At 42.3% G+C, this 26,823-nt stretch overlaps 1 protein-coding gene across 27 annotated transcripts in view; it reads right to left on the bottom strand.

Moving 5' to 3' along the window:
* Positions 1-19,524, bottom strand: part of UBR5 (ubiquitin protein ligase E3 component n-recognin 5) — a 140,954-nt gene extending 121,430 nt beyond the window's left edge. For 24 of the 27 annotated variants that reach the window (XM_043507472.1, XM_038389366.2, XM_043507471.1 and 21 more), the window contains exon 1: positions 18,691-19,001. In XM_043507472.1, the coding sequence (XP_043363407.1) occupies positions 18,691-18,752 (62 nt within the window). In that variant the 5' untranslated portion in view covers positions 18,753-19,001. Of the gene's footprint in view, positions 1-18,690 lie in introns of all 27 variants that reach the window. The other 3 variants (XM_043507469.1, XM_038389368.2, XM_038389362.2) reach the window with 3 other exon arrangements.
* Between the last annotated feature and the right edge of the window lie 7,299 nt (positions 19,525-26,823).

Below are 26,823 nucleotides of genomic sequence, written 5' to 3'. Positions count from 1 at the left end.
AGTCCTACTGCACCTTCTGCTGAAAGTATGGTGCCTGCACAGAAAAAAGGCACGAAACGATTGTCTGCTTTCACGGAGGGAGGGGCGACTGACATGTACCCAAAACCACCCGCGACAATGGTTTTTGCCTCATCAGGCATTGGGAGCTTAACCTAGAATTCCAATGGGTGGCAGAGACTGCGAGAACTGTGGGATAGCTACCCACAGTGCAACGCTCTGAAAATCGACGCTAGCCTCGATACTGTGGACGCACTCTGCCGACTTAATGCGCTTAGTGGGGGAGACACACAATCGACTGTATAAAATCGCTTTCTAAAAATCAACTTCTATAAATTAGACCTAATTTCATAGTGTAGACATAGCCTTTGACAATGTCCCTTACCAAAAAGTCTTAAGCAAACTAAGAAGTCATGGGATAAGAGGGAAGACCCTCTCATGGATCAGTAACTGTTTAAAAAGACAGAAAACAAAGGGTAGGAATAAATGGTAAGGTTTGCAGAAAGGAGAGGGGTAAATAGTGGTTTCCCCCAAGGATCTGCACTGTGACCAGTGCTGTTCAACATTCATAAATGATCTGGAAAAAGGGGTAAACCAGGTGGCAAAATCTGCAGGTGATACAAAATTACTCCAGCTAGTTAAGTCCAAAGCAGACTGTGAAGAGTCACAAAGACCTCACAAAACTATGTGACTGGGAAACAAAATGGTAAATGAAATTCAATATTGGTAAATGCAAAGTACTGCACATTGGAAATCATAATCCCAACTATACATACAAAATGATGGGGTCTAATTTAGCTGTTACCACTCAAGAAAGAGATCTTGGATTCATTGTGGATAGTTGCCTCAAATCATTGGCTCAATGTGCAGCAGAAGTCAAATAAGCTAACACAAAGTTCGGAAGCATTAATTAAGGGATAGATTTTTAAAAAAAAAATCATTATTCCACTATGTAAATCCATGGGACGCCCACACTACTATACACCATGCCCAATACTACATGAAATTCTGGTCACCCCACCACAAAAACAATATACTAGAATTAGAAAAGGTACAGAGAAGAGCAACAAAAATGATCAAATATATGGAACAGTATCCATATGAGAAGAGATGGAAAAAATAGACTAGGAGTACTTGTGGCACCTTAGAGACTAACAAATTTATTAGAGCATAAGCTTTCGTGAGCTACAGCTCACTTCATCGGATGCATTTGGTGGAAAAAACAGAGGAGAGATTTATATACACACACACACAGAGAACATGAAACAATGGGTTTATCATACACACTGTAAGGAGTGTGTATGATAAACCCATTGTTTCATGTTCTCTGTGTGTGTGTATATAAATCTCTCCTCTGTTTTTTCCACCAAATGCATCCGATGAAGTGAGCTGTAGCTCACGAAAGCTTATGCTCTAATAAATTTGTTAGTTTCTAAGGTGCCACAAGTACTCCTTTTCTTTTTGCGAATACAGACTAACACGGCTGCTACTCTGAAACCAAAAAATAGACTGTTCAGCTGGGAACAGAGATGACAAAGAGGGGATATGATAGAGTCTACGAAATTGTGACTGGTGTGGAGAAAGTGAATAAAGAAGTGTTATTTACTCCTTCACATAAAACAAGAACCAGGAATCACCCAATGAAATTAATAGGCAGCAGGTTTAAAACAAACAAAAGGAAGAACTTCTTCACACAACACACAGTCAACCTGTAAAACTCATGGGGATGTTGTGAAGGCCAAAAGTATAAGTGGGTTCAAAAAAGAATGGAGGTAAGTTTCTGGAAGTTAGGGCCATCAGTGATTATTAGCCAAGATGGTCAGGGATGCAATTCTATGCCCTGGGTGTCCCTAGCCTCCGATTGCCAGAAGCTAAGTGTGGATGTCCAGGGATGGATCATTCTATAATTGCCTGCATTGTTCAATCCCTCTCAAGCAACTGGCACTGACCACTGTTGAAAGACAAGATACTGGGCTAGATAAATCATGGCCATGCTTATTTTCTTATGAAAATTCTGAGGAGTCCATCTGCACTAAGTGTGCTCCAATCCAGCAGGGGCTGCAGGGACAAAGCAGGACATTCCCTACAATTGCTATTCCAGGCTGCTGTGGTTTCAGAAAATGGCACTGAGAGCAGGAAGACTAAAAAGAAAAGGAGTACTTGTGGCACCTTAGAGACTAACAAATTTATTAGAGCATAAGCTTTCGTGAGCTACAGCTCACTTCATCGGATGCAGGAAGACTGTTTCTCTTGTGTTCCAATTTCTAGCATCCAAGCAGAGTGGAAGAAAAGGAGAAACAGTCTGACTGGAATGCAGAGAGGTAAGGAATTTGGAAGGTGGTGGAAGTAGAGTATATAGAATCTATTGGGTGAAGAAGAGCAGAGCAGGAAAGGAGGTGGGTAAAGAGGTTGTACAGATGCAGAGGGGAGGGTGTTGGGACACAAAAAAGGGTGCAAAAAGGAACAGGAGATCGGAGCAAGAGACAAGAGGATTGGTTGACTAGAAGTAGGGAGAACACATAGCCAAGAGGTAGATAGGTTGCACAGAAGAGGCAGACAGGCTGTGGGCACATGGGTCTATAAATACTACAAAACAGTCACTTCTAGACCCTGGAATTGAATCAATTCTTACCAAGTCTCAACATTCCTCTGATGTCAGCAAATAGCTGTGATATCCACCAGCAAAGTACGTGCCTCTATCCCCCTCTAGTAGCAGTCCACATGGCCTATACCACTACCACTTACATCATATGATCAAGAAGAGATAGAGGACTGTACTGGGGATCTTAAGATCCCAAACCTGCTGATGACCTAGGATCATTATTGTTCCATATGACAGTGGGTTTTGTTAAATGTTTACATATAAAAAAAGGTAGGAAGTTGTATTTAAAAACCTAACATTAAAAGAATGTTAAGATTGCTAAGACAATTGCTTGAAAGTTATGAAATCCCAAAATTAAGGTTGCCCATGTAACCTTAATTCAATCTCCTTGTGCATAGGCATTACGATATATAGCCTTTAAGCATATGATCACATACTAATTTTCCCCAGGACCCTTGCCTTGTTTAGTGCACAGTATGGACAACACTTTGGGAATGAATCAGAGTTATGTAGTAAATGACACCATTTCTGTAGGACCCCTGCCTCACTTGTTGCAGAAGTTTGAAGGTGGGTAGCGAACGAGGCAAGAGACAGCAGGAGGAAATAGGACTGCCACACTGTTAAGGAATTTGATCATCACACTGTAGAACTGGATTCTAACCCTGCCTCCACTACACAGTTCCTATGCGACTCTGGCCAAGTCACTCATACTTAAACCCAAACTTTTTATGGGGGATCACTAACTGTGCACTCCTCATTTTCTAGGAGCCCAACATGAGACACCTGGGGCCAGATTTGCAGAAGTGCTGAGCACTCACAGCTGCAATTTAGGTCAACAGGAGCTGTGCTTTGAACATATAAAATACTAAGTATTCTGAAAAAAAAAATCAGGCCCTAGGCTTCTCAAATTGGGAACCCAGAATTAATGGGCACTTTACTCAATTTTTTCCTCTCTCTTTGCCTCAGTTCCCCAGCTGTGAAGTGATCATACCACCTAATCTCAGAGCGGTGATATGAAGATAAATTAATTAAATGTTTGTGAAGCACTCAGATACTATGGGGAGAACACCACAGAAATAATTTTGTATTCAATAGATGGTGTAGATAAGTTCTGGGGCAACATAATGAATGATTAAAATAAAAAGAAATATTGAATACCTATGAATTTGTAGAATAAGGAGGGGGTACTATGGAAAAAATAATGTGATTGTGTAATTAAAGACTATCAGTGAGTAAGCAAAGGCAACCTTAATTCTATCATTCCAATCTTTTGAGTGTTTGACTTGGCAACACTACTTTTAAGTATAGTTTTTTATGTAAATTTGTTTAGTGTCTTATTCACATATATTACTTATTGTAAAACATGATTCCCTTTAGGACTACTCTCTCTATCCTTTGTTTCTCTTTTCTTTATCCTCCTTCGTTTTGCTCCCACTTCCACATATTTACTAGTCTTCTGTAATTTTCTCAGCATTTCCATCCCACAAGGAACTCCCAATTTTCAGCCAAGTGTGCTCTTCCATTCTACTTCACTACTGCCCACTCCATTCCATCCACCAAAATGATCAGTGATTAGATGGCCAATGTTGAAACTGAAGTGTCATTACTGGGCTTTAATCTGAATGAATATCAACTTAGGGGAGGGGGGAAGCAGCTCACACCTTTAAGTCATGGTTTCAAGTTAGCCGCAGAATTAGGCCAACACCAAAGCATCAGCTGCACTTCGTTCAAATTTGGAAGGTTCTCTCTGTAGATAGTAGGGATAGAGACTTGGGGGGGGGGGGTTAAATGAAAGCTTAGATGATAGAGAATGTGAATGTCATATAGGCCAACAAATACATATATGTTTGATACCCCTGCTCAAAGAGAACACTCCAGGAAGAGGGCTTATGAAAGTGACAACGCTTTGAACTAAATTCATCATTGGTTCAACCCACACTGAAGTCAAAAACACAAGGCATAAAGTTGGTCCCTGAACTGCTAACATAATGGAGTCTTTTAGAATGGCACAGGTACTTATGTGGTATATTTGACAGACTATTTAACTTTCCGATTCCACCTTTTCTTTAGCACACAGCACAGAAATTATTTCCCAAAAGGGAAAATAGATAAGATTACCACTTAGATCAAACATCCGTGCACACTACACTAAATAAAACAATCTTTACAGATCTATAGTCAATATAAAACTTTATTCCATCAGATGGCATCCCTTCCTTCACAGTAGTCAGTGAGCCTCAGTAGCAGAGTGCCATTAGTAACAAGAACATAGTGGCAACTGGTTTAGGGAAAAGCAGGCTTTTCAAGATCTCCTCCAATAGTGTAGACATGCAGTTTTCAATTATGAGAGTGCTACAGTGCCACAGGGAAACAAGATACTGGTTAAAGGAAGGACCAGATTTTCAAGTCTCCCCGCACTTTCTGGAGGTGACATGGGTGCAAAGAATTGAATAAGTTACTGAGGACTACAGCTAACCCCAGCAGTCTGAATGTCAAGTGGTATACTTGTGACATATGGAGTCTGGTGGCCTGGAGATAAATGTGTAAGAGAAACCTCAGATGCCAGGATCCACCCTCACATACACTTTGAAGATCCAGTAATAGGGAATTATGTATCATATCCAATTTTTTCACATCCACACCTAAGTCTTTGGGAGGCGAAGGCATGTTTATAGATTATTTTAACATAATTCCAAAGTGTACTAAAACCCATACACTATGAAACTTACAAACTACCCGATGAAGTGAGCTGTAGCTCACGAAAGCTTATGCTCTAATAAATTTGTTAGTCTCTAAGGTGCCACAAGTACTCTTTTTTTTTTAAACTACTTTAGGACATGATGCAATAAACAGGGCAACAAAACACCTTGATGAAAGGTATGAGGAAGAACAGACAAAGGTAACATCAGTAAGGTAATGTGTATACTCAGCAAAGCCTAGTGCATAGCATAGGGTATATGCAAATGGAGAGGTTTCTCCCCCCCCCAAAGATAAATTTGTAAATGATTTGTTCAGCTACTTTCCTCTAGCCTTGAGTATAAGTGTGTATCCAATAGGTTTTTAAACAGCGAGAGGTTAGTGGATTTGCAGACCACATTCTTCAAGCTAGAAGATGATCTTGAGTACTGGTCCTGCAAGCGCGGTGGTCTTGACACATTTGGTTGGATTTACACAGGCACTTTCTAACGAGGTGGTCTTCCCCTTTAGGGGCTGGGGAGCCTGAGGCAAGCCTGTACAGTTCTGAGGCACGGTTCTTTTACAATAGATGATTGGGCCTGGCAGAGAGGGATCATCAGACCAAGCTAGGAATGGGTCAGGCGACTGCCTGATGAGCATCTGATTCCTATAAAGGCTGAAGGAGCTCACTCTCAGGGCCTGTCTACACTACCCGTTGGATCAGCTGGCAGGAATCGATCCAGTGATGGGTTGATTTATCATGTCTAGTAAAGACGTGATAAATCAACCGCTGAGCGCTCTCCCGTTGACTCCGGTACTCCACCAGAATGAGAAGCACAAGCGGAGTCGACGGGAGAGTGTAGGCTGTCAACTTACCACAGTGAAGACACCGCAGTAAGTAGATCTAAGTACATCGACTTCAGCTACTCTATTCACGTAGCTGAAGTTGCTTATCTTAGATTGACCCCACGTGGTAGCGAAGACAAGCCCTGAGAAGGGGGACCCACAGAAAGCAGGCTAGTTCCAGGGGCAGGCCTTGGAGAAGGTGAACTGCCATGCACATGCTCTATAGGAGAACTCAGAAAGTGCTGCCATGTGATGCTCTGGAAAGAAAGCCCCTGGGTCGGGGAAAGGCACCTGTTGGATTTATGCTGAACTGTTTTACTTTTGGTGTTTGCTAAAGATTGTCAGTGCAATCAATAAATGGTGCCTAAAGAAAGAGACTGAACAGACCCTGGGCATGGTATTTAATCATTCCAAGGCTAGGGAGACAGAACAGCAGTCTACACACACACACACACACACACACACACACACACACACAAAAAATCATTAAATGGGAGACATCACATCCTCTTTGGTTCAGATATACAGGTCAATACACAACCATAATCCAGTCCAACAATATTATCTTAACGGTACATTCTGAAATAGTATAGGACGAAAAGTCAGTTCTACTTTTCGGATGAGCAAAATCCTCCAAATCCAAAATTAACCACCTCAACTCCACTTTCTCAACACCAAAAGAAGGTGCAAAAGCCTTTAGTCTTCCTAACTTACAAATACAATAATACAATTGTGAACACAAAATACAGCAGCACACAAATGATCAATGTAAGAACAGTCCAAAGTTAAATTTATCAAATTAAACCTACGGAACATTGTTCTAACTGCAATATTACATTTGAAAATAAATTCAGTAAGTCACACATTTTTAATTTGCTTTAAAATGCAGCCAAAATACAACAGCCAGTATTGTTATGCTGCAGGAATTAGAGAGACTTGTTGCATAACATGCATTCGGGAAGCTACAGGCTACATAGTGCCTTGCTTGTATAACTAAAATCTCTTTCAATTGCCAACGGTAAAACTTCATCTAAATATAGAATGTTTAAAGAACAAAGAAATCATTTTCAGTTTTATATATCACCAGATATTGCAACCTTGTTTTAGGAGGGAAACGGGGGGGGGGGGGGGGGCATTGTTTAGGAGACAGTGCTGGGCCACAAAAACAAGCAGCCATACTTTTATCAGAAGTGGGATTTCAGGCTGAATAACTCAAAACTGAAAAGCCAGTCAGCCTCTGGGATGAATAGGTCACTGTACCACTTTGCCTGCATTTGCCAAAAACTGATTATTTCCCCCCTCCATCTACCAGTACAGCAGCCACAACATTTCCAGGTGCTTCCCCCACAGACTATCCAGCCTTCTGGTTTTATGCCGAGAAACTCATTAAGCATCACACTATATAGCTCTTGCTTCATATTGTGCCTGAAGCCACACTATTTAGGGTAGCAATCTTGTCAGATATAAGCTGTCTCACCCTGCTTTGACTGAATCACTAGCCCTGCATGGTGGTGCAGTTTTTCAGCAGATATTAAAAACCTAGGTATTGGGCACTCCTGGGAACAATACCTTTTTGCAGGAGTGGCACTGTTCTGATCACATTACATTCTGGCTGCCTATTTTCCCCCCGTAACAAAATACAGTATTGGATATCTTAAAATTGTTTGCAACATTTCTATGTACTGTTAAATAGCTCCAGAGTTCTATCCTACAGATGGGCACATTTCAGAAAGGGTGAAACAGTCCTGACAGCAAAGCCTATGAAAGGCTATACAAGTAATCTATTTTCATAAAAGGAAAAACATATACAAATGAGATGGACCACTATGTGACCAATAGGAAGTAAAAAGAGGGAGCCCCTAAAAAAAAACTCTGCCATTATACCACTGAATTAAAAAAAAAAATTCTTTAAAGTACTTTTTAAAAGGTGACCAGGAAAGGTCAGGGTGGAAGAAAAGGTGCCCACACTTCGCTTCTTTATGCAATATAAAGGAAGCCTGAAATTTGGGGGGGGTAATTTTTTTTCCATTAGAAATTCAGATTTTTGTCTACCCTCTTTAACCTGGAAGACTACAGGCAATTGTTATGAATAAGAAATCAGACACAATATAAGTGAAATCTGAGAGGGGAAGCTATTTTTATTTGAAATGTTTAAAACATGTTGTCTTTGGATAACAGTTAAGAAACACTAGAGAAAAGCGTCAAAGATTTGACATCTTCAACCCCTTAATATTAAGGAATGAGAAAGCTCGTAATCCATATTTCAGACCTATGAGTGCAGCAAAATCAGGGAAGCAGAGACTTGATATTTTTGGTATTTCAAAAGAACAAGCAGCAGGTTTTGGAGTCTTCTTTGAGGTGGGGGTTAAGTTTTCAGGAACTTTACACAAAATACAGAAGCCAATTTTGCATGTCACCCATAAAGGGTGATTTAAAATTTAATCTAATTGTAAAAATTGAACAATTTTTAAATAATTTGTAGGAAATCTTCATTTTACCTGTTTGTTATGGGGCCAGGTCGTCCTCTTACCTAAATAAATAGCAAGACTCATTGACTTTAATGGTGGCTGAATCAGGCCAATAGCTTGTGACCAAGGAAGTGCCACTCAGGTAAATGCATGAAGGCGGCTAAGCATTTGATGATTGTATTAAGTTATTAGAAAATTTAGTGCAACACAGACACTTATTTGTCCATATTACGTAGTGTCAAACTGCAAGGGGGTGAATAATATTAAACGCCAATTAAATTATTTGTTTAGTCTGTAATCACTCCCAACCAGCAGCAGGGTCTCATTGCACTAAAAGTTTGGAGAAAAATACAGAAAGACAACTTCAGTCTCAAAGAACTTACAAACTTACAAAAAGACAAGAGATATAAAATGTGTGTGAAAGGGATATAGCATATAAGTAGTCAGGGCAACGACAAGCATAAGGCTTGTAAGTTTTTATATATATAAAAACTGAACAAAGACTTGGAACTACTATCGCTCTGATGATTTTATTTATATGCTATATCCTTCTCCCCAATCTTTTTATCTTTTTTGTCATCTATTTTTATGACAAGAACTTCATTTTAGGTTTAAGGATATTTTGAGAGAGTTCCATTCCAGCTGGACAGGAAACATGCGTTTTATTACAGGGGCTAGTGGGGGGAAAGGAGGTGGGATCGGAAAGAACTGTTGAAGCAGGAGTAGATAAAGTGCAAGAGAACCTGAGGGGGAAGAGAGAAGATGGCAAGCAAAATAATAAGCAGGGAGAATTAGATTAGGCAGATGGAGATGCGGCAGTGGGAGAGGTTCAAGATGAAGGGACCAACAACTACTAGCAATACAGCACAAGAAAAAAGAAAACCAGAGTCTAAGTTTGAGCTGAGTGAATGATGTCAAGAGGCAATGCAGGATCCTCCTGGCTATTACTGCCGATTCCCATTTGGAAAGGAGGCCGCCAAGCCTCGTGACCTGGGAAGTGGTGAAGATGTTTGTTTTACATTAAAGCACTACTGGAATACAGTAATAATGGTCCTAAATTACCCACATCTTCGGCTGTGGCTGGTACTGGCTGCTTTGAGTAAAGAGCAGCAAACAGCTTGTGCATGTACGTTTTTCTACACAATATTTTATATTAAAAGATAAACCTGAAAAATTATGAAAGTCTCCCACCTTCATGCTTCCATCTGCTAAGTTACACTTCTATTATCACAAACTAAATCAGCAAAACTGAACGTCATACCAGTAGCAGCAGTAAAACAGTAGTGATCAATTGCTTCTGTTGACTCAGCAAAGAGGTATTAAAAACAGCAAAACATTTTGAAAACTCCCTTAGTAATTGGTATTCTTTAGTAAAACCATTTTAGCTATGTATGGCATTACAACAAATTCATTGCAGTTGTCTTTTAAAACTTGCAGTTGCAGGTTCTCACTGCACTCCTCCTACAGTTTGACCAGCCTTTAAAAAAAAAATTAAAAAGGCATTTGGGAGCATTAACCTATTCCCAACGTAAAATGTTTTTGAAAAATACAAAATGAAATGAGAAAACTAACTGGAGGAGGAGGGGCAGAAGACACTTTGGAAAGATCATTTCTGCCAGAAGAAGGGAGCTGGAGCAATAGGGCATGGGGAGAGTCTGAACCAAAAACCTGGAAAAACAAACAAACTAATGTAATTAAATTTCCTCAATTATTTTTAAATCTACAAAGAAATCCTTAGGAGCCATTTTACAACATTGTTACCCAAAAACCCCCTCCAAAACTATCTTGCCCCAATCCACATCTATCCAACTAGTAAGTACAGAGAAAGACAATGTATGCAAAATATAACATTATCTTAATCAAAGGCCCATTTTGTAACTGCAATAAGATGAATTGTGTAGTAGTGCTGATAAATGCAAAAACTGTTTGCATTTGAAGCACTTCTCCTCAAGCCCCAACACACCCAAGATGTACAGCCCATCATGTCTTAAGATTTAATTATCAAGACTTGGCAGGGGAAGGGGTGGGGGGAGAGCACTCTCTCATTTATCAGTAGGAAAGTTCCCTGGGAAAACTGAGACCAGCAGCAACAGAATGAAACATAGAATTCAGACAGTTCTGCTTTGCTAAAAGACTTATGTTTCTCAACAGACATGGTAAAGGCAAACTCCATATTTAAGTTCTGCTCTGCAATTAGATTCCCACACAGGCAGTTTTTTGAACTTATGTACATCCAACTGCAGCATCAGGACCTTAGTAAACATTAGCCAACGATGGAGGATATAAAAGATGGGGCTGGTCAGCAGGATTGAGGAACTGCATCTTAATAAGCCTCACAACTTTCCCAACAAGTGCTATGTTTGAATCTCAGATGTGTTGGAGGTGCATTTGTAGTATGGACTTTGAGTAAACAGATTTAGCTCTTCAGCAACATTTTTCAAACTGTGTTACAAATCCTTAGTGTCACTTCTTTTGAAGATGAATGTCATATCCTATGTGGTTTAGGTTCTACAACCTGTGGTTTTCACATAGAAGCCACTCAAAGAAGCAAAAATGAGAAAACTTCAAGATTAAATGAACAATCCTTCAGATCCCGATTTTGTTTTGGAATAGCTAATCACCATCCTAAGCACTATGCTTGTATCTTGCATCTCCTTCCCCACTTTTTGATTGTGTCTTTATAGATCAGCATTTCGAACATGTAACAGACATCATCCTGCCACATACAGGACCTAGTTGTCTTACAACTCAAAATGCGTGAATAGTGATAAAGCCAACTACATATTTATTTATCTATGCTCTTGTATAAGCTTACAAATGACCAGTTTAAAACAATCATTATGAATGGAGGTGCTTCTCACATATTCACAACTTTGAGAAATTTTCCATGTTTTGTCTCAGAAAGTAGGTTTTTTGTGCAACAAAATCCTGTTCTGTCTTCTGAATCAGTGGAATGGTGCTGGTAAAATATTTCTCCTACTTAAAAGGTTCTGCCAAAAAAAGGGTGGCGGGGGGAAAGAGGTTTAAAATTTGAAAATGGATACTTGGTATGCAGGTGAGCCCTTGCTTTAATGAATTATTTCAAAATTGCTTAGTGACCATAGACTCTTCATTTGAGAGGGGTATTGCTCCAGGTTAGACATAATGCTGATACATGCACAATTTGAACTGCATACTTCTCAAAACTTGTTAAAAGGCAGTTTTTGCCTAAGTTGTTTGTTGCCTCAACTTCCATCTTCTTATCCCCAGACAGTCCCCCAATCTATTCATTCTACCTACCTAAGTTTTATTCTGCTGCCCACCACTGTAATATACAATGCCCAGATCCTCACAGGTATTTAGACTAACTTCCACTAAAGTCCATGGGGTAAATCCCTTTGAGGTTCTCAGCCTGAGTGCCTTCCATGTAAAAAAAGTCTCCTGCAAGAGAGACTTCACAGAGTCTCTGACATGGTTTTTAAAAATATTCTGTGCAATTTAACCCATTCTAAGGGGCAAGGAGGCTGTAGAGCCGATATGTGGTGCGGTGATAGGAATAGGCTATAATAGGAATGTTTTGCAAACTTAACTACCGAGGATGCTACGAGTGCAACCACTATAAAAGACGAGCATTCTGTCAATTACCCTGAACCCCTATCTGTGATTTTATTTATATTTTTTTATATTATATATATACACACACACACACACACACACACCCTACATTTAAGACAATACTATAATTACAAAGTCATAACTGTAAAAATAAGTATAGGTGCAACACATTGGAAAACTGTAGTATTTAGGTATACTGTTTGGGTGAAGCAATGCATCATTTACATTTATGTAAAAATTTCTTTCATTTTTGTATCTACTATATCCCTCTAAATAGTCTTTCTAGTTAAGAACATAAGATCACACACACAATCTGTTTTAAGCCTAACTTGTGGATTTATGGAACCAAATTTATCATGTTACAAATTCATTCAGCATGGCAACTAAAGCAACTGTCATCAGGAATTATTTTTACATATGACTATATACTTAGTATGTTGAAACTAACCACATTAGTATATGTGATTAGTTGGTTTTAAGTTTTACAATGAATTAAAACATTGCAAAAATATCTGTACTAGTCACAAAAATCCTACTTTTGTATATGATCAAAAACTGAGTATTTTTCCGATTTACATATCTATTCTCAAGATGTGACCAATATAATCTCAATCCATTGGGCTAATCTAGCAAGACTAGTAAACACAAAGTCTGATCCCAAAGGCAATCCTAAAACTGGAGGGGAGGGAGGACAAGGGATTGGAGACTGTGTGTGACCAGCCTGCTACCCAGATAAACTCTTCAGCTGGCTCTGCTCAGCCACTTGCACCTTAGACCACACTTTAGGAAGTGTCTGCATAGCCAATTATGCATGTGCTGTCCTCGAAATCAAGTTTGGGGTGCAGTGGCTGAGCAGAGCCTACTACTACTGACATTTAAGAATAGGCCTACTCCCCCCAAACCCTTCATTCGCATTTTCAATCTCAGGTTTGAGATGCCACTCAGAAAAAAAATTCACAATTTGTATATGAACATCAGATCAGAAGTTTGTCCTTGAGGAAGGTACACAAAGTATGCATACAGTGCAACTTCACTTTAAAAAAATCTTTAGCAACCGAAGTGCTAACATGACTGCAGAAAAGTTGCATCAACCATACTTATTTGACAACTGAACTAGAGTACCAAGTTGTCCATGGACAAGTGTCAATTAAAAAAAATTTATTTTTGAAGTCTGAGGCTATGTCTACACTAGAAACTTCGAAGTGCTGCCGCTGGAGCACTCCCACGGCAGCACTTTGAAGTGTGAGTCTGGTCATGCACTGGTAACCCACCTCCACAAGGGGAATAGCTCTGAGCGCAGGGAGCCGTGCTCCTAGTGCTTGGAGCCTGTCCACACTATGCTCTTGCTGCACTCGGAGGGTGATTTTTCATCCTCCTGAGTCAGCTAGTTAGAGTGTGCTATAAAATGTAAATGTGGAAATGCTCTGAGCTTCTATACAAGTCCTTTACATAGTAAATTTTGTGACTACAGAACTAAAGAAAGTGCAGACAGAGTTTTCTGAATATTTTAACTACAGTGGACTCAGTCAAGAATATAGCCAAAAGCTAAAACCAAGAAGTTGGTGAACTTGCTACATGACTTACCCTTAAAATAAAAAAAACAAAAAAAAACATAAGCCCTAATGCATCAGTGCATAAGTCAACAACTGTTTTCAACCTGTGGTCCACAGAGTTTCAACCATTTTTATCTCAACTTCAAAAAATAGTTTTATTATGCAGTTTGTAATTAAGTACTGTTAAACCTTTGGGATAAAATGGTGTATTTTGACAACAAAGACTGGTAAAGGAAAAATATTCTACAGGTATGCAAAGATAGCTCTGTTTCCAGAAAGTGATTATTAGTATTAAATTAATCCTTATATAATCAATTACATACAAACTTGGGTCTAATACAGACAGGGGCATACAAGTTTTATAGTTTTCTGCCATTCCCATTAAAACTTCGGGATTAAGTTTTAATCCCATATGCATTTAAGAGACTAAGTCCTTCAAACAAAATCCCAACACAACTGACTTGTAACTAAAGTCTTGTCTACCCAAGAAAGTTACAATAGGTAAAAGGCTAATTTGAGGTCATGGATCCACCAGTTCCCTGCCTCTCCCCAGATACCCTTTCTGCATCAGTGAAGGAGCGCCTGTGGAGCTATACTCCATGAGGTACACGCTGCATCCATGATGTCCAGCCCTGGACACATTAAAACGCTACAAAGCAAAGACCATACCCCAAGTATATTAATATCTTTACTGCCAACTGTCTCAGTAGCTACGCACTTCTGTTTTAAAAATTAAAGCCATAAACTATTGTGTCACCTGTACTCTGCAGAAAGAAAATTTCTAGATCATCAAGTTGCAGACTGCATCTTGAATTTTAATTTTTCCTATTTGGTCTGCAGAGGAGAAATTTTTCTAACAAATATACTACTGCTCTGGAAAGCCTCATTAATTCAATACATCCTAAACAAAGGCGAGCAAATCAGTTAACCATTTCAAAAAATGAATCCTAATACGAGCACCACATATTGCCTTCCTTTTAACCACCATCTTGTACTTTGTTTTCTCCAGAAAAAATAGCTTCTAGACAACTACTGAATACCTTGAATAAGTTATTTTAACAATACTTCAACTTCTATGGGACAGTACTAAGGGACACCATCAAGGTGGACTCTAGTTATTTTCAAAAAGAAAATTAAAAATCAATTTCAGGTAGTACAACTGTTCAAGTCCCCTTCCCAATTTTTGTGGGTTCTACAATCATTTCTTTAAAATCATTTCTTTCCTTTCCCCTGTTATTGGGTGAAATGCCTACTCAGATAAAGAGGAGACTAATTATGTTGGGGGAAATTCGTACAAACTATATGCTAACTGCAGTCAAATTCACAAAGTGAAAAGATTTTTCCTCAAATTTCAGGTGTTATTTGTAACAATAGGAGGTAAAATATTTTCAGAAAACAGTGCTTTTTTAATTGACTTTGCCTCTTTCAAACATTCTATTTGCTGCTCTAAATTTACATGGTTAAATGCCTTATTTTAAGATCTGAGGCCATCCAATATCTTGATTCACAGGAGAGTTGCATGTGTAAATTCCTCATGCTTCAACAGGTATCCCAAATATCTTTAATATCTTAAATATTAAATTTAAACTCTTGATACTTATCCATTTATGATTTCAGGAGACCAACATAATGTAGGGGGTTTTTTTGCACAGAGTATTACAGTGGGCTGTCAAAATGGAATTCTGCTCACAAAAATCAGATTGAGAAGCAATTAAAAGCTGCAGTGGGGATGGAGAAAAGTGACTTTGCCTGCTGACAGTATTCATGGTAGAAAGAATAGCAAGTCTAGAAAAAGAAAAGCGAACTCTATAAAATGGAAAAAAGATGTAGAAAAGCATCTTACAGCTCAACAGGAATTTCTAAATGCATATTTATGTGAAATCACAAGTATAATGCTTTCTAGGCCCTGTTATATCGTCACATTACAGCAATAAGTAGTACTGCTATAAACAAAAATGAATTGGCATTTCCTGAATAACACCCACCACACAAACCTATTTATGAACCCCTCTGAACTCAGTGTTACAAGTTCTGATACACATTTACCACGTTTCTAGTAAAATTATGTTTGTGAAAAGGATACTTACAATTTTCTGCTCAGATCAAGAAGACACTTGATTCAACAAAAGTCACTACTTAATAGCACTTTTACAGCTTTTTTCCTATGTATTAATTACCACATTTTTGTGAAGCTTCCTGTACTAAATAAAAAAGTCTTAAGGGCTGGTGCTGTGGTAAAATAAATTTAGAAAGTGCTAGAAGGACTGAAGGGTCATATTCAGTACAGATAACTGGGGGGCACACACTTTGTAATTCTTGTAGACCAAGTTATTGCATTTGCACATACCAGGGGCTTCTTGAATTCCTTCATTCCAGGCCACAAGCTCCCCTTGTGCCATTCATCTCTTTCAGCAGCACCACACAACTTCCTCCAACCCCTCCCTCATGTTGAGACTATGTGTACCCTCCTATACTACCACTAACGCACCAGGGTCCCTCAACCTCCTCCCTGCCAGGGGTCTGTATACCTCCCATTCTCCATCTTCCCATACCAGAGTTCCCCAATCTTCTCCCCATGCCAGCAGTCAGTTCTCTGTGCCCTCCCATTACTCCTTCCCCCTAAGTCAGAGGTTTTGAGTTCTCCCATACCAGGGTCTCCTAATAGCCCCACACCAGAGGGTCCTCCCCATTCGTCCTCCCACATTCCAGGATCCCCCATTCTACCACCCATAGGAGGGGCTCTGTGCACATCTGCTTTCCCCATTCCTCCTCTTCCACCATAGCAGGGTACCCACACTGAACGCCAGAAGGGGTTGTGCATGACCCCTCTTCCCCCACCCATTCACCCTACCCCCAGAGGCTGTGCTCACACTCCTATTCCCCCCACTGTTCTTTTTCCTTGTCTGAAAGAAAAAAGTCATTCAACGTATTAAGATGTTAAACTCTGCTGGGAGGACACACAGAGATGAGCCAGGGATATTGTTATACTGGAAGGCATTAATGGGTGTCATCAACCTGTTTGATATATAAATAATTGCAGAGATGCTTTTCTAATTGGATATCTGAGACTCCATATGTCTGCCATTTTTCCCCTTTCATTTTTCCAATTTTCCCCCAAATCACTAGAATTCTGGCAACTGACCCCGAGCACTTTTCTTGTTATTTTGGAAATGATCAAATGTGGTTTTCAAAACTTGCTGCATTACTGAGAAACAGAGAAATGCAAGTTAGCTGAATGCAAGGCCTTCAAAAGCTGAGCCAATAAACAAGACAAGTGAAGTGTTAAAGAAAAACCTGCAGCATTCCTTCAATACACTTGGAGCAATGTGCGCAATTACATGCTGAATAACAGTCTTGTCATATTTTTTAAAAACATGCTGGTTCTTTCAAGATCAAAAAATCTTCATATACCAGAAGTTAAGTGAAGAAATGGAAATATCCCAGCACAGTATCAGTGCTCACCTTCTCCTGCAGGAAGCAACTGCATGCCATACATGAACGCATTACTGTGAAGGAGGTCAATCTCCCAGCAGTAGTTATGCCGCCTCTTTTGGGAGGCACATGACAAACAGTGTCCTGTAAGACAGGACAGGTCACTCCAAAAAAAGTTACACCCAACTGACAAGTTTCAGGTCACAGCCCCCTTTTATCACTACAAATCTCTCCTCTCTGTTTAAGGTCAAAGATGAAGCAGTTTGGGTGAAATATGATCCTTTCAATGACTTACTTTGCTCACTGTAAACATTAACCTCCCTGATTCTCAGATGTGGTTTAATGGAGGCATTTCAACATTCTCTTTTCCTACTCCAAATTACTCAGTGAGACATCATCATGGAAGCCTAGATCTATGCTCAAACCTGGGAGGCAGCAAAGGACAGAAGTCCATATCCAAAGGCCCATACAGCCTGATAAGAAAGAAGATTACTTAGATTTCCACCCTATAACTAAATCTAGGATTTCTCTATTATTAACCACAAACAATTTGACAGGGAATTAATATAAGCTGAGAATTTATCAATTCAGATCCTATTAAGATTTTATATTTGTGAAATTTACTAGCTGCAGAAAACTCTATTAATAATGATTAGAAGAAGACAACAGAGAATTTTAAGATGTCTCACACCTCTTGAGATTTAAATAAAAGGTTTCCTTTCTTCCCCAGGCCTGTTTTAGTTTCTTCATAACTGGCATTTTTCTCACCATAATCTAAAATATAATTGTAAAGTTTCCAAACACCACATTCAAAGATGCAATGTGTTTCCATGTCTCTCTCCTGTCTCTCTTCCCTACCACAGTCAGCACTTTATAGAACAGCCCTTTTCAAAATAAAAGCCTAAAACCTAATACAAACATTTATATTTATCCCACTTTATACTTCCCTCCCCGTCCTTGTGTATGTTCCATCAGTTTCACCCCTACCTCCCAACTGCATCGTCTGTCAATTCATCGTTGATTTACATGGACAAATTTTTGCTCCTCCTCAGCCTCAGCCCAGGAGTAATTATAACCCACTTTTCAGATGGGGAGCCTGGGACAACCCCGGTGTCCCCCGACCACTGAAAGCTGGGCGGAGAGAGGCGAGGAAGGGAGTGAGACACTCGCAGAGGTCACGATCTCCCAGTACCCAGAGTTTGCGGTGTCCGGGGACTATAAGGAAATGACCATGTTTTAAACCGTGCAGCTCAGCGCCTCCCCTCACCGTCCCCGCGGAGAGGGGGCGGGGGGAGAGAGAGAGTTGACCCACCCCCCTGATACACTAGACACCGGGCGGAGAAGCGGGTTAACTCTTCACCGGCCCCGCGGCGAGGCTTCCTCCCCTTCCCAGAGCCCCGCCACACGCCGCGCTCCGGCCGCCAGACACATGGGCCCGGCCCCTCCCCTCACACACGGGGGCCGGGCGGCGCCCCTCCCTCTCCGTCCTGCGTCCCCCTCAGCCACATGGGCCTCCCCTCACCGGTCATTAAGCTGGTCCTCGGTGCCCGGCAGCGGGTGCACCACGAAGTGGATCGATGTCATGTTGCGCTCCCCCCGCAGAGGCCGGGCACACAATGGGGGTGGGGGGAGGAACTCGGCGTCTCCCCCGGGGCGGCGGGGGCGCTCGCACCCGCAGGCAGAGTCCTTCCCTCGCCGCAGCGACGCGACGCGGAGCGGGGTGCGGGGGCCCGCGACGGCAGCGTCAGGAAGAGACTCGCTCCGCGCCGCACTCACACACGCGCCGCCATCTTAACTTCCAGCGGCCCCTTCTCCTTTCTCCCTCCCCTCCTCCTTGCGCCGCGCCGGGTTGGGCGGGGCGATGACTGACCGACCGCGATGTAAGGCGCGCGCTTACTGGCGCGTGGGAGGCCTATCGGCGGTGTGTCTGTAAGGTCGTAGCGGATTGGGCCAGCTAGTCCGTAAAGCGCGAGTACGTCGAACGTGAAGTACGTAGAGACCACGTGCTCCTGAGAGAAGGGGTGGGGGTGGGGTTGTGGCGCGGCGCGGTGCCGTGCCGTGCCCGCTCCGGCGGGGAAGAGAGCGAGGCGGCGCGGCTCGCTATGGCGGGAGGCAGGCCGGCCCCCCCCCCCCCGCCCGCGCTCGGGTTACAGCGGCAGCTTGAGGCTTCTTCCGGCCTGGGCTGGCGCGTCTGGGCGCTGGTCCGCCCCGGTCCTGCCTGCAGGGCTGTGCCGAGAGGGCGACCCTGGCACTGGCAGGTCGGGGTTTGGGGCCTCCGCTCTGCATCTGCCTCGGGCGGCGTCTCCCGGGGAACGCTGGGAGCCCGGGCCGGCGGCGGCTGGAAGGCGTTGCCGCACGGGAGTCTGCCGCCTGCGAGGGGCGGGCTGCCCGCAGCAGGGGTCAGGCGGCGGGGCGGGGGGGGCCCTAACCTCAACAGACGCTAACTAACGACACTGACCACGGTGGTCTGGACGCTTAAATACTTGTGAGTGGACCAGGCTAGCGATTACAGTCGCGTTTGCCAGCTAGCTAATGGCTAGTACGGCGACAACAGAGTCCAGAAGAGGCCTACTCTCTGTCTTGGGATGTCTTGAAGACTTTTCCAGCCATCAGGGTAGCAGGGAAGAATACTTTTTTTTTTTTTCCCTTTCCTTTCCTTTCCTTGCCCCAAGCAGCTGTAGTGTGTGGACAGTTTAGCCCTGTTTCAGTCATGCTCGCTGGACAGGGAAGGTGAGCCCGAAACGTAACTGAAGTGGTGTTAAAAGCTATCCACAGCTGCTTTGGGGAGGGGAGCGATATTCAGTCTTGACTGTGGATTGAGCCTGAGATGTTGCCTTTCAGCATCTAGCCTAAGCTTACTGTTGCCGTACCCATTTGTAAGGCTCGATAACTGCACTTTGCAAAAACAGCAAGAGGGCTACTTTCACCAGCACTAGAGTCAGTTAAATAGGATTTCCCTCCCCAGGATTGCAAACTACATGTATTTTCAACTTGTGTAGTCAAGTGCACTGACTTGTCACAATTTAAAAAGCATTTGTTTAAAACATTTTGATCATTAACACCCTGGGTTGCCAACATGGGAAAAAGAAAAGGCGTACTTGTGGCACCCTAGTAATGAACAAATTAATTTGAGCATAAGCTTTCGTGAGCTACAGCTCACTTCATCGGATGCATCCAATGAAGTGAGCTGTAGCTCACGAAAGCTTATGCTCAAATTAATTTGTTCGTTACTAGGGTGCCACAAGTACTCCTTTTCTTTTTGCGAATACGGACTAACACGACTGCTACTCTGAAACATGGAAAATTGTAACTTAATTGGTCAGCAGTTATAGTGTTTGCTATTTTGTTCATTTGATCAAAAAAAGTTTCACTTCGGTTTATCTTTTTAATTGATCATGCTTCCACACACCAGAACAATGTTGCAATGTGTAGTTGCAAAATCATAGGGCTTTTTTTTTTAATGTAGGAATTTCCACAGTGGAATAAACGTGGTCTAATAGTCTAGTGTGCTATTTCCATCAGCAGCCACAGCTATGTGTTTCAGAGAGTGGTGTAAGAACCCCGGAGTAAGCATATTTGAGGGGGGAGATTCCACATAGTTCTCAACCTGATCTGTTAGGTATTAAACCTTGTGCTTTAAGGTTTAAGTCAATATCCCCTTCCAAAAATCATTGATCTCCAGGAATATGTGATCCTTTGTCCATATTAAAACAACCTTTCTCTAGCATTTAACAAAAGTGTGTTATAAAAATGTCTTTACAAAACCGAAGTTTTGTCCAACTCTCTCTAACATCTCATCTACACAATGATTATAATGGTCTTGGAGAGCCCAGTTGTAACACTAGTCAAAATATATATTAAATTAGTGAGTCATTATCTTACAATATTTTCAAGAGAATCAGTAATGGTAGATAAGGTCAATTTTTTAATAGGATATGCATTTCCACAACATTTCAGATACATAACCAACTGCACTAAGTTATAACAAGTGAGTCTAGATCAGATGTCTGAAGAAAACATTTAAAGATGCCCTAAAATTCAACATTTCAGAAACATTGATAAGACAATCTTAGTGAAGTCTGTGGTTCAGTTTTCTTCAGTAATGTCACCTTAAATTAAAAGAGCAGTCTTGGTTGCATCTTAAAGTTCTCTTCTTTTGCCTTTCTCCACCCTTTTCTCTCTCAGTGCAGGAGGGAAATTTCCTTTTTTTCTCCCCTCCCCTCCCCACTTTGAAGGGCTCACACTTCAAGGGGGGGGAAAATGTTGCAAATGGAAGACTATAAAAAGAAAGCACAATGCATCTGATCATTTTCTAGAGAGAACAGGCCGCCTACTAGTTAACTTAAAAAGAACAGGAGTACTTGTGGCACCTTAGAGACTAACAAATTTATTAGAGCATAAGCTTTCATGGGCTACACTGCTACAGCCCACTTCATCGGCTGCATAGAATGGAACATATAGTAAAAGATAGATAGATACATACATACATACATACAGAGAATGTGGAAGTTGCCATACAAACTGTAAGAGGCTAATTAGTTAAGATGAGCTATTAGCAGGAGAAAAAAAAATTTTGTAGTGATAATCAAGATGGCCCATTTAGACAGTTGACGAGAAGGTGTGAGGATACTTAACTTGGGGAAATAGATTCAATATGTGTAATGACCCAGCCACTCCCAGTATCTATTCAAACCCAAGTTAATGGTATCTAGTTTGCATATTAATTCAAGCTCAGCAGTTTCTCCTTGGAGTCTGTTTTTGAAGCTTTTCTATTGCAAAATTGCCATCCTTAAGTCTTTTACTGAGTGGCCAGGGAGGTTGAAGTGTTCTACTGGTTTTTGAATGTTATGATTTCTACTGTCAGATTTATGTCCATTTATTCTTTTGTGTAGAGACTGTCTGGTTTGGCCAATGTACATGGCAGAGGGGCATTGCTGGCACATGATGGCATATATCACATTAGTAGATGTGCAGGTGAACAAGCCCCTGATGGCGTGGCTAATGTGATTAGGTCCTATGATGGTGTCACTTGAATATATATGTGGACAGAGTTGGCATTGGGCTTTGTTGCAAGGATAGGTTCCCAGGTTAGTGTTTTTCTTGTGTGGTTGCTTGAGAGTATTTGCTTCAGGTTGGGGGGCTGTCTGTAAGCAAGGACTGGTCTGTCTCCCAAAATCTGTGAGAGTGAGGGATCGTTTTTCAGGATAGGTTGTAAATCTTTGATGATGCACTGGAGAGGTTTTAGTTGGGGGCTAAAGGTGACAGCTAGTGGCCTTCTGTTATTTTCTTTGTTGGGCCTATCCTGTAGTAGGTGACTTCTGGGTACTCTTCTGGCTCTGTCAATCTGTTTTTTCACTTCAGCAGGTGGGTACTGTAGTTTTAAGAATGCTTGATAGAGATCTTGAAGGTGTATGTCTGAGGGACTGGAGCAAATGCGGTTGTATCTTGTAACTTGTTTCTTCAGCAGGGAAACTGACTCTCCTCCTCTGCTGATCTCTGAGTGGGAGGTATCAGACCAATGGGGAGCAGAGAGAGATAACATCTCTGCTTTGGGCATGAGCTGTCTTCTAGTAATGCTACTGTGTTATTAAAGGGAGTTTTCCCTTAGTGAAATGTGGGTGCTGCAGTGAACCTGAGCCCTCCAACTCCTCCCAGTGACAGGTTGGCCTGGTGTAGCTCCCATACTTCTCCCTCCCGCCCCCCCATCAGCTGTTTGTTGCATTAACCTGCCACTCTTTATCAGTCTCCCTGAACTTCATGTGAGGGGGAAAATTCAGCAGTGTGCTAATAATGCTTTATTATATATTTGCTTTCTCTGCATTTGTTTTTTATAATGTGTACTGTATGGTATTGAGCGTGTTATCAATGCTAAACAAATACCTGTTTTGAGGAATGAAGGCATAGCACAGTAGACCTAGTTTCTATACCTGGGTCTCCCATAGATTTCCTGTGTGACCTATGTTCTAATAATAAACTTAGTATCCACTTGATTTCTTCATTGTATGTTTGACCTCATGAGTCTGTCAGATCAAAAATTAGGGAAATCAGCTTGTTTGATAGCTTACTTTTCAATAGCTTATGTGAAGAATTTTCAGTTGATCAGCCAGCAACACTACTCCTGAGGGAATTCTGTGTCACAAAATTAAAAATTCTGTACACATTTTAAAATTCTGCAAATTTTATATGTCAAAACAACAATATAATCACATGATTTCAATTAATTTGGTAATTTATTTCAAAATACCTGTCAGCAAGTATGTCTGTAACAATACAGATTCAGGAAATACTTTTTCACAAATAGATTCCTTACTAAGCATACTAGCACATTTATATGGCTCCACAGTGAGCGAGCAGGACTGAATCTCACACGCATGTTCAGTCCTGACCCCACACTTGGATCAGAGGGAAGCCGGCTCAGCCCATTAGGATCCAAGTGTGGAGGGGCTTAGTGGGTGTGGGGGATCCAGGTAGGGGGCGGGGATCTGAATGCACAGGAGCTCGGTGGGGGGTTCCAAGTGCAGGGGGAATAGGACTGGCAGGGAGGTCCAGGTGAAGATGGTTGGAGATCTGCAGGGGGTTCTGCGGGGATAGTCTGGGTGCTGGGGGAGTGGAGTTTGGTGGGCTCCAGGTGCAGCTGGTTGGGGATAAGTGGGGTGGGAGTCTAGGTGTGAGGCGCTTGGTGGAGTGATCCAAGTGCAGGGGGGTGGGGTTCAGCAGGGTGGGGGTTTGAGTGTGTGTGGGGACAGAGGGGGGATGGTCTGGGTGCAGGGGTGGGGTTCTGTATGCAGGAGGGAGGGCCTCAGTCGGGGCAGGGTCTGGTGGAGGTCGGGATGCACCAGGGTTGGGCAGATGCCTGTACAGGGATCCCTTCCCCCCGCAACTGGGAAGCAATGGTGGCAAGAATTGGGGGGGAAAGTGTGGAACTTCCTCCAGCAGGGGGAGCTTCCTGGGGGTGGTCTGACCCAGCCCCGGCAGCAGCAGAGGAAGTCCTGTTCCCTGACAATCCAGCCAGAACTAGCAGCTGGAGGCCAGCGCATGATAGGAGCCACCGGCCAGGATATCCCCAGCCCTACCCCTCTCTGGTACTGGACGCATGGCAATAGTGAGCAGAAGGGGTAGAGAGAACCACGCTCTGCCCCCTGAGGCAGTGATTTACATCTTCTCCAGCTGCTTCTTACGCCAGAACCTGATGCATCTCACCTCCTCCCCCCAGACCAGTGCCCAGGAGGGGCATGTGAATCAGTTTTTTCTGCAGGAAAAGAATAAATTCTGTGGGGGGACATTAAGGGAAAGTATAGTACCCTTACTGAATGGGGGAGGCAATCTAGTGATAGATGATACGGAAAAAGATGAAGTACTCGATGCTTTTTTTTGCCTCGGTCTTCACAGACAAGGTCAGTCAGGGGAGGGGCAGGGGGAGGACAGCAGCCTTCAGTGGTGAAAGAACAGGTTAAGGATTAATTAGAAAAGTTGGACATGCACAAGTCCAGGGGTGCAGATCTAATTCATGTGAGGGTGCTGAGGGAGTTGGCTGATGTGATTGCAGAGCCATTGGCCATTATCTTTGAAAACTTGTGGCGATTGGGGGAGGTCCCGCACGATTGGAAAAAGGCAAATATAGTGCCCATCTTTAACGGGAAGAAGGAGAATCCGGGGAACTACAGACTGGGCAATCTCACCTCAGTCCCTGGAAAAATTATGGAGCAGGTCCTCAAAAAATCCATTTTGAAGCACTTGGAGGAGAGGAAGGTGATCAGGAACCGTCAACATGGATTCACCAAGAGTAAGTCATGCATTACCAACCTGATTGCCTTCTATGATGAGATAATAAGCTCTGTGGATATGGGAAAAGCAGTGGACATGATTTACCTTGACTTTAGCAAAGCTTTTGATATGGTCTCCCACAGTATTCTTGCCAGCAAGTTAAAAAAAGTATGGATTGGATGAATGGACTATAAGGTGGATAGAAAGCTGTGTAGATTGTCGGCCTCAACGGGTAATGATCAACGGCTTGATGTCTAGTTGGCAGCCAAACTATCAAAGCTATCAAACAGAGTGCCCCAAAGGTCGGTTCTGGGGCTGGTTTTGTTCAACATCTTAATTAATGATCTGGATGATGGGATGGATTGCACCCTCAGTAAGTTTGTGGATGACACTAAGCTGGGGGGAGAGGTAGATACTCTAGAGGGTAGGGATAGGGTCCGGAGTGACCTAGACAAATTGGAGGATTGGGCCAAAAGAAATCTGATGACGTTCAACAAGGAATAGTGCAGAGTCCTGCACTTAGGATGGAAGAATCCCATGCACTGCTACAGGCTGGGGACCAACTGACTAAGTGGGGGAGGGGTAGCTCAGTGGTTTGAGCATTGGCCTGCTAAACCCAGGATTGTGAGTTCAATCCTTGAGGGGGCCATTTAGGGATTTGGGGCAAAAATTGGGGATTGAGCAGGGGGTTGGACTAGATGACCTCCTGAGGTCCCTTCCAATCCTGATATTGTAAGTGGCAGTTCTGCAGAAAAGGACCTAGGGATTACAATGGATGAGATGCTGGATATGAGTCAGCCTTCTTGGCAACAAGGGCACATTGTTAATGGCATATTGGGCTGCATTAGTAGGAGCATTGCCAGCAGATTGAGGGAAGTGATTATTCCCCTCTATTTGGCACTGGTGAGGCCACATCTGGAGTATTGAGTCTAGTTTTGGGCCCCCCACTACAGAAAGGATGTGGGCAAATTGGAAAGAGTCCAGCAGAGGGCAACGAAAATTATTAGGGGGCTGGGGCACGTGACTTATGAGGAGAGGATGAGGAAAAAGCTTAGAGTCTGCAGAAGAGAAGAGTGAGGGGGGATTTGATAGCAGCCTTCAACTACCTAAAAGGGGGTTCCAAAAAGGATGGAGCTAGGCTGTTCTCAGTGATGACAGAACAAGGAGCAGTGGTCTCAAGTTGCAGTGGGGGAGGTCTAGGTTGGATATTAGGAAACACTATTTCACTAGGAGGGTGGTGAAGCACTGGAATGAGTTACCTAGGGAGGTGATGGAATCTCCATCCTTAGAGGTTTTTAAGGCTCAGTTTGACAAAGCCCTGCCTGGGATGATTTGGTTGGGGTTGGTACTGCATTGAGCAGAGGGTTGGAGCAGGTCTCTTTCAATGCTAATCTTCTATGATTCTAATTCTGTGCTTGTGCAGTGGTGCAGAATTCCCCCAGGAATACAACATGGATTGCCCTTTAACAGATCTCGCCAAGTGTAACACATAAACAAATCCTGCAGTCCTTACTCAGACATAAATTCAGTAATTTGGACTGGAAATTTTGTCCAGGTAAAAGATGGCAGGATTAGATTGCCATAAGTAGAAACCTTCTCTTTTCAGAAGTACAATTTATGATCAAACAATTTTAAAGAGAAGGTACCTTCCAGAATGGACCAGCTTCTATTACCACCAACAATCCCACTATAATTTCTCTGCTGTGGAGAGTAAGTAAAACAATGAAAAAACGATACAAATTGTGTTTTATAATGGAGTTGACACCAATCTTTGTCTTTGATGGGACTTAACATCTGTGTGTAACTCAGCCTGTTTCCTATATTTTGTTTTCTAAAAATAGCAAACACTTAGGCTGAATTATTTTGGAATCTCTCGGACACTGATAAGTAC

This window comes from Dermochelys coriacea, chromosome 2, assembly GCF_009764565.3.
Source record: "Dermochelys coriacea isolate rDerCor1 chromosome 2, rDerCor1.pri.v4, whole genome shotgun sequence".
Classification (NCBI taxonomy): domain Eukaryota; kingdom Metazoa; phylum Chordata; order Testudines; family Dermochelyidae; genus Dermochelys; species Dermochelys coriacea.
This window is presented reverse-complemented; position numbering and strand designations above follow the sequence as displayed.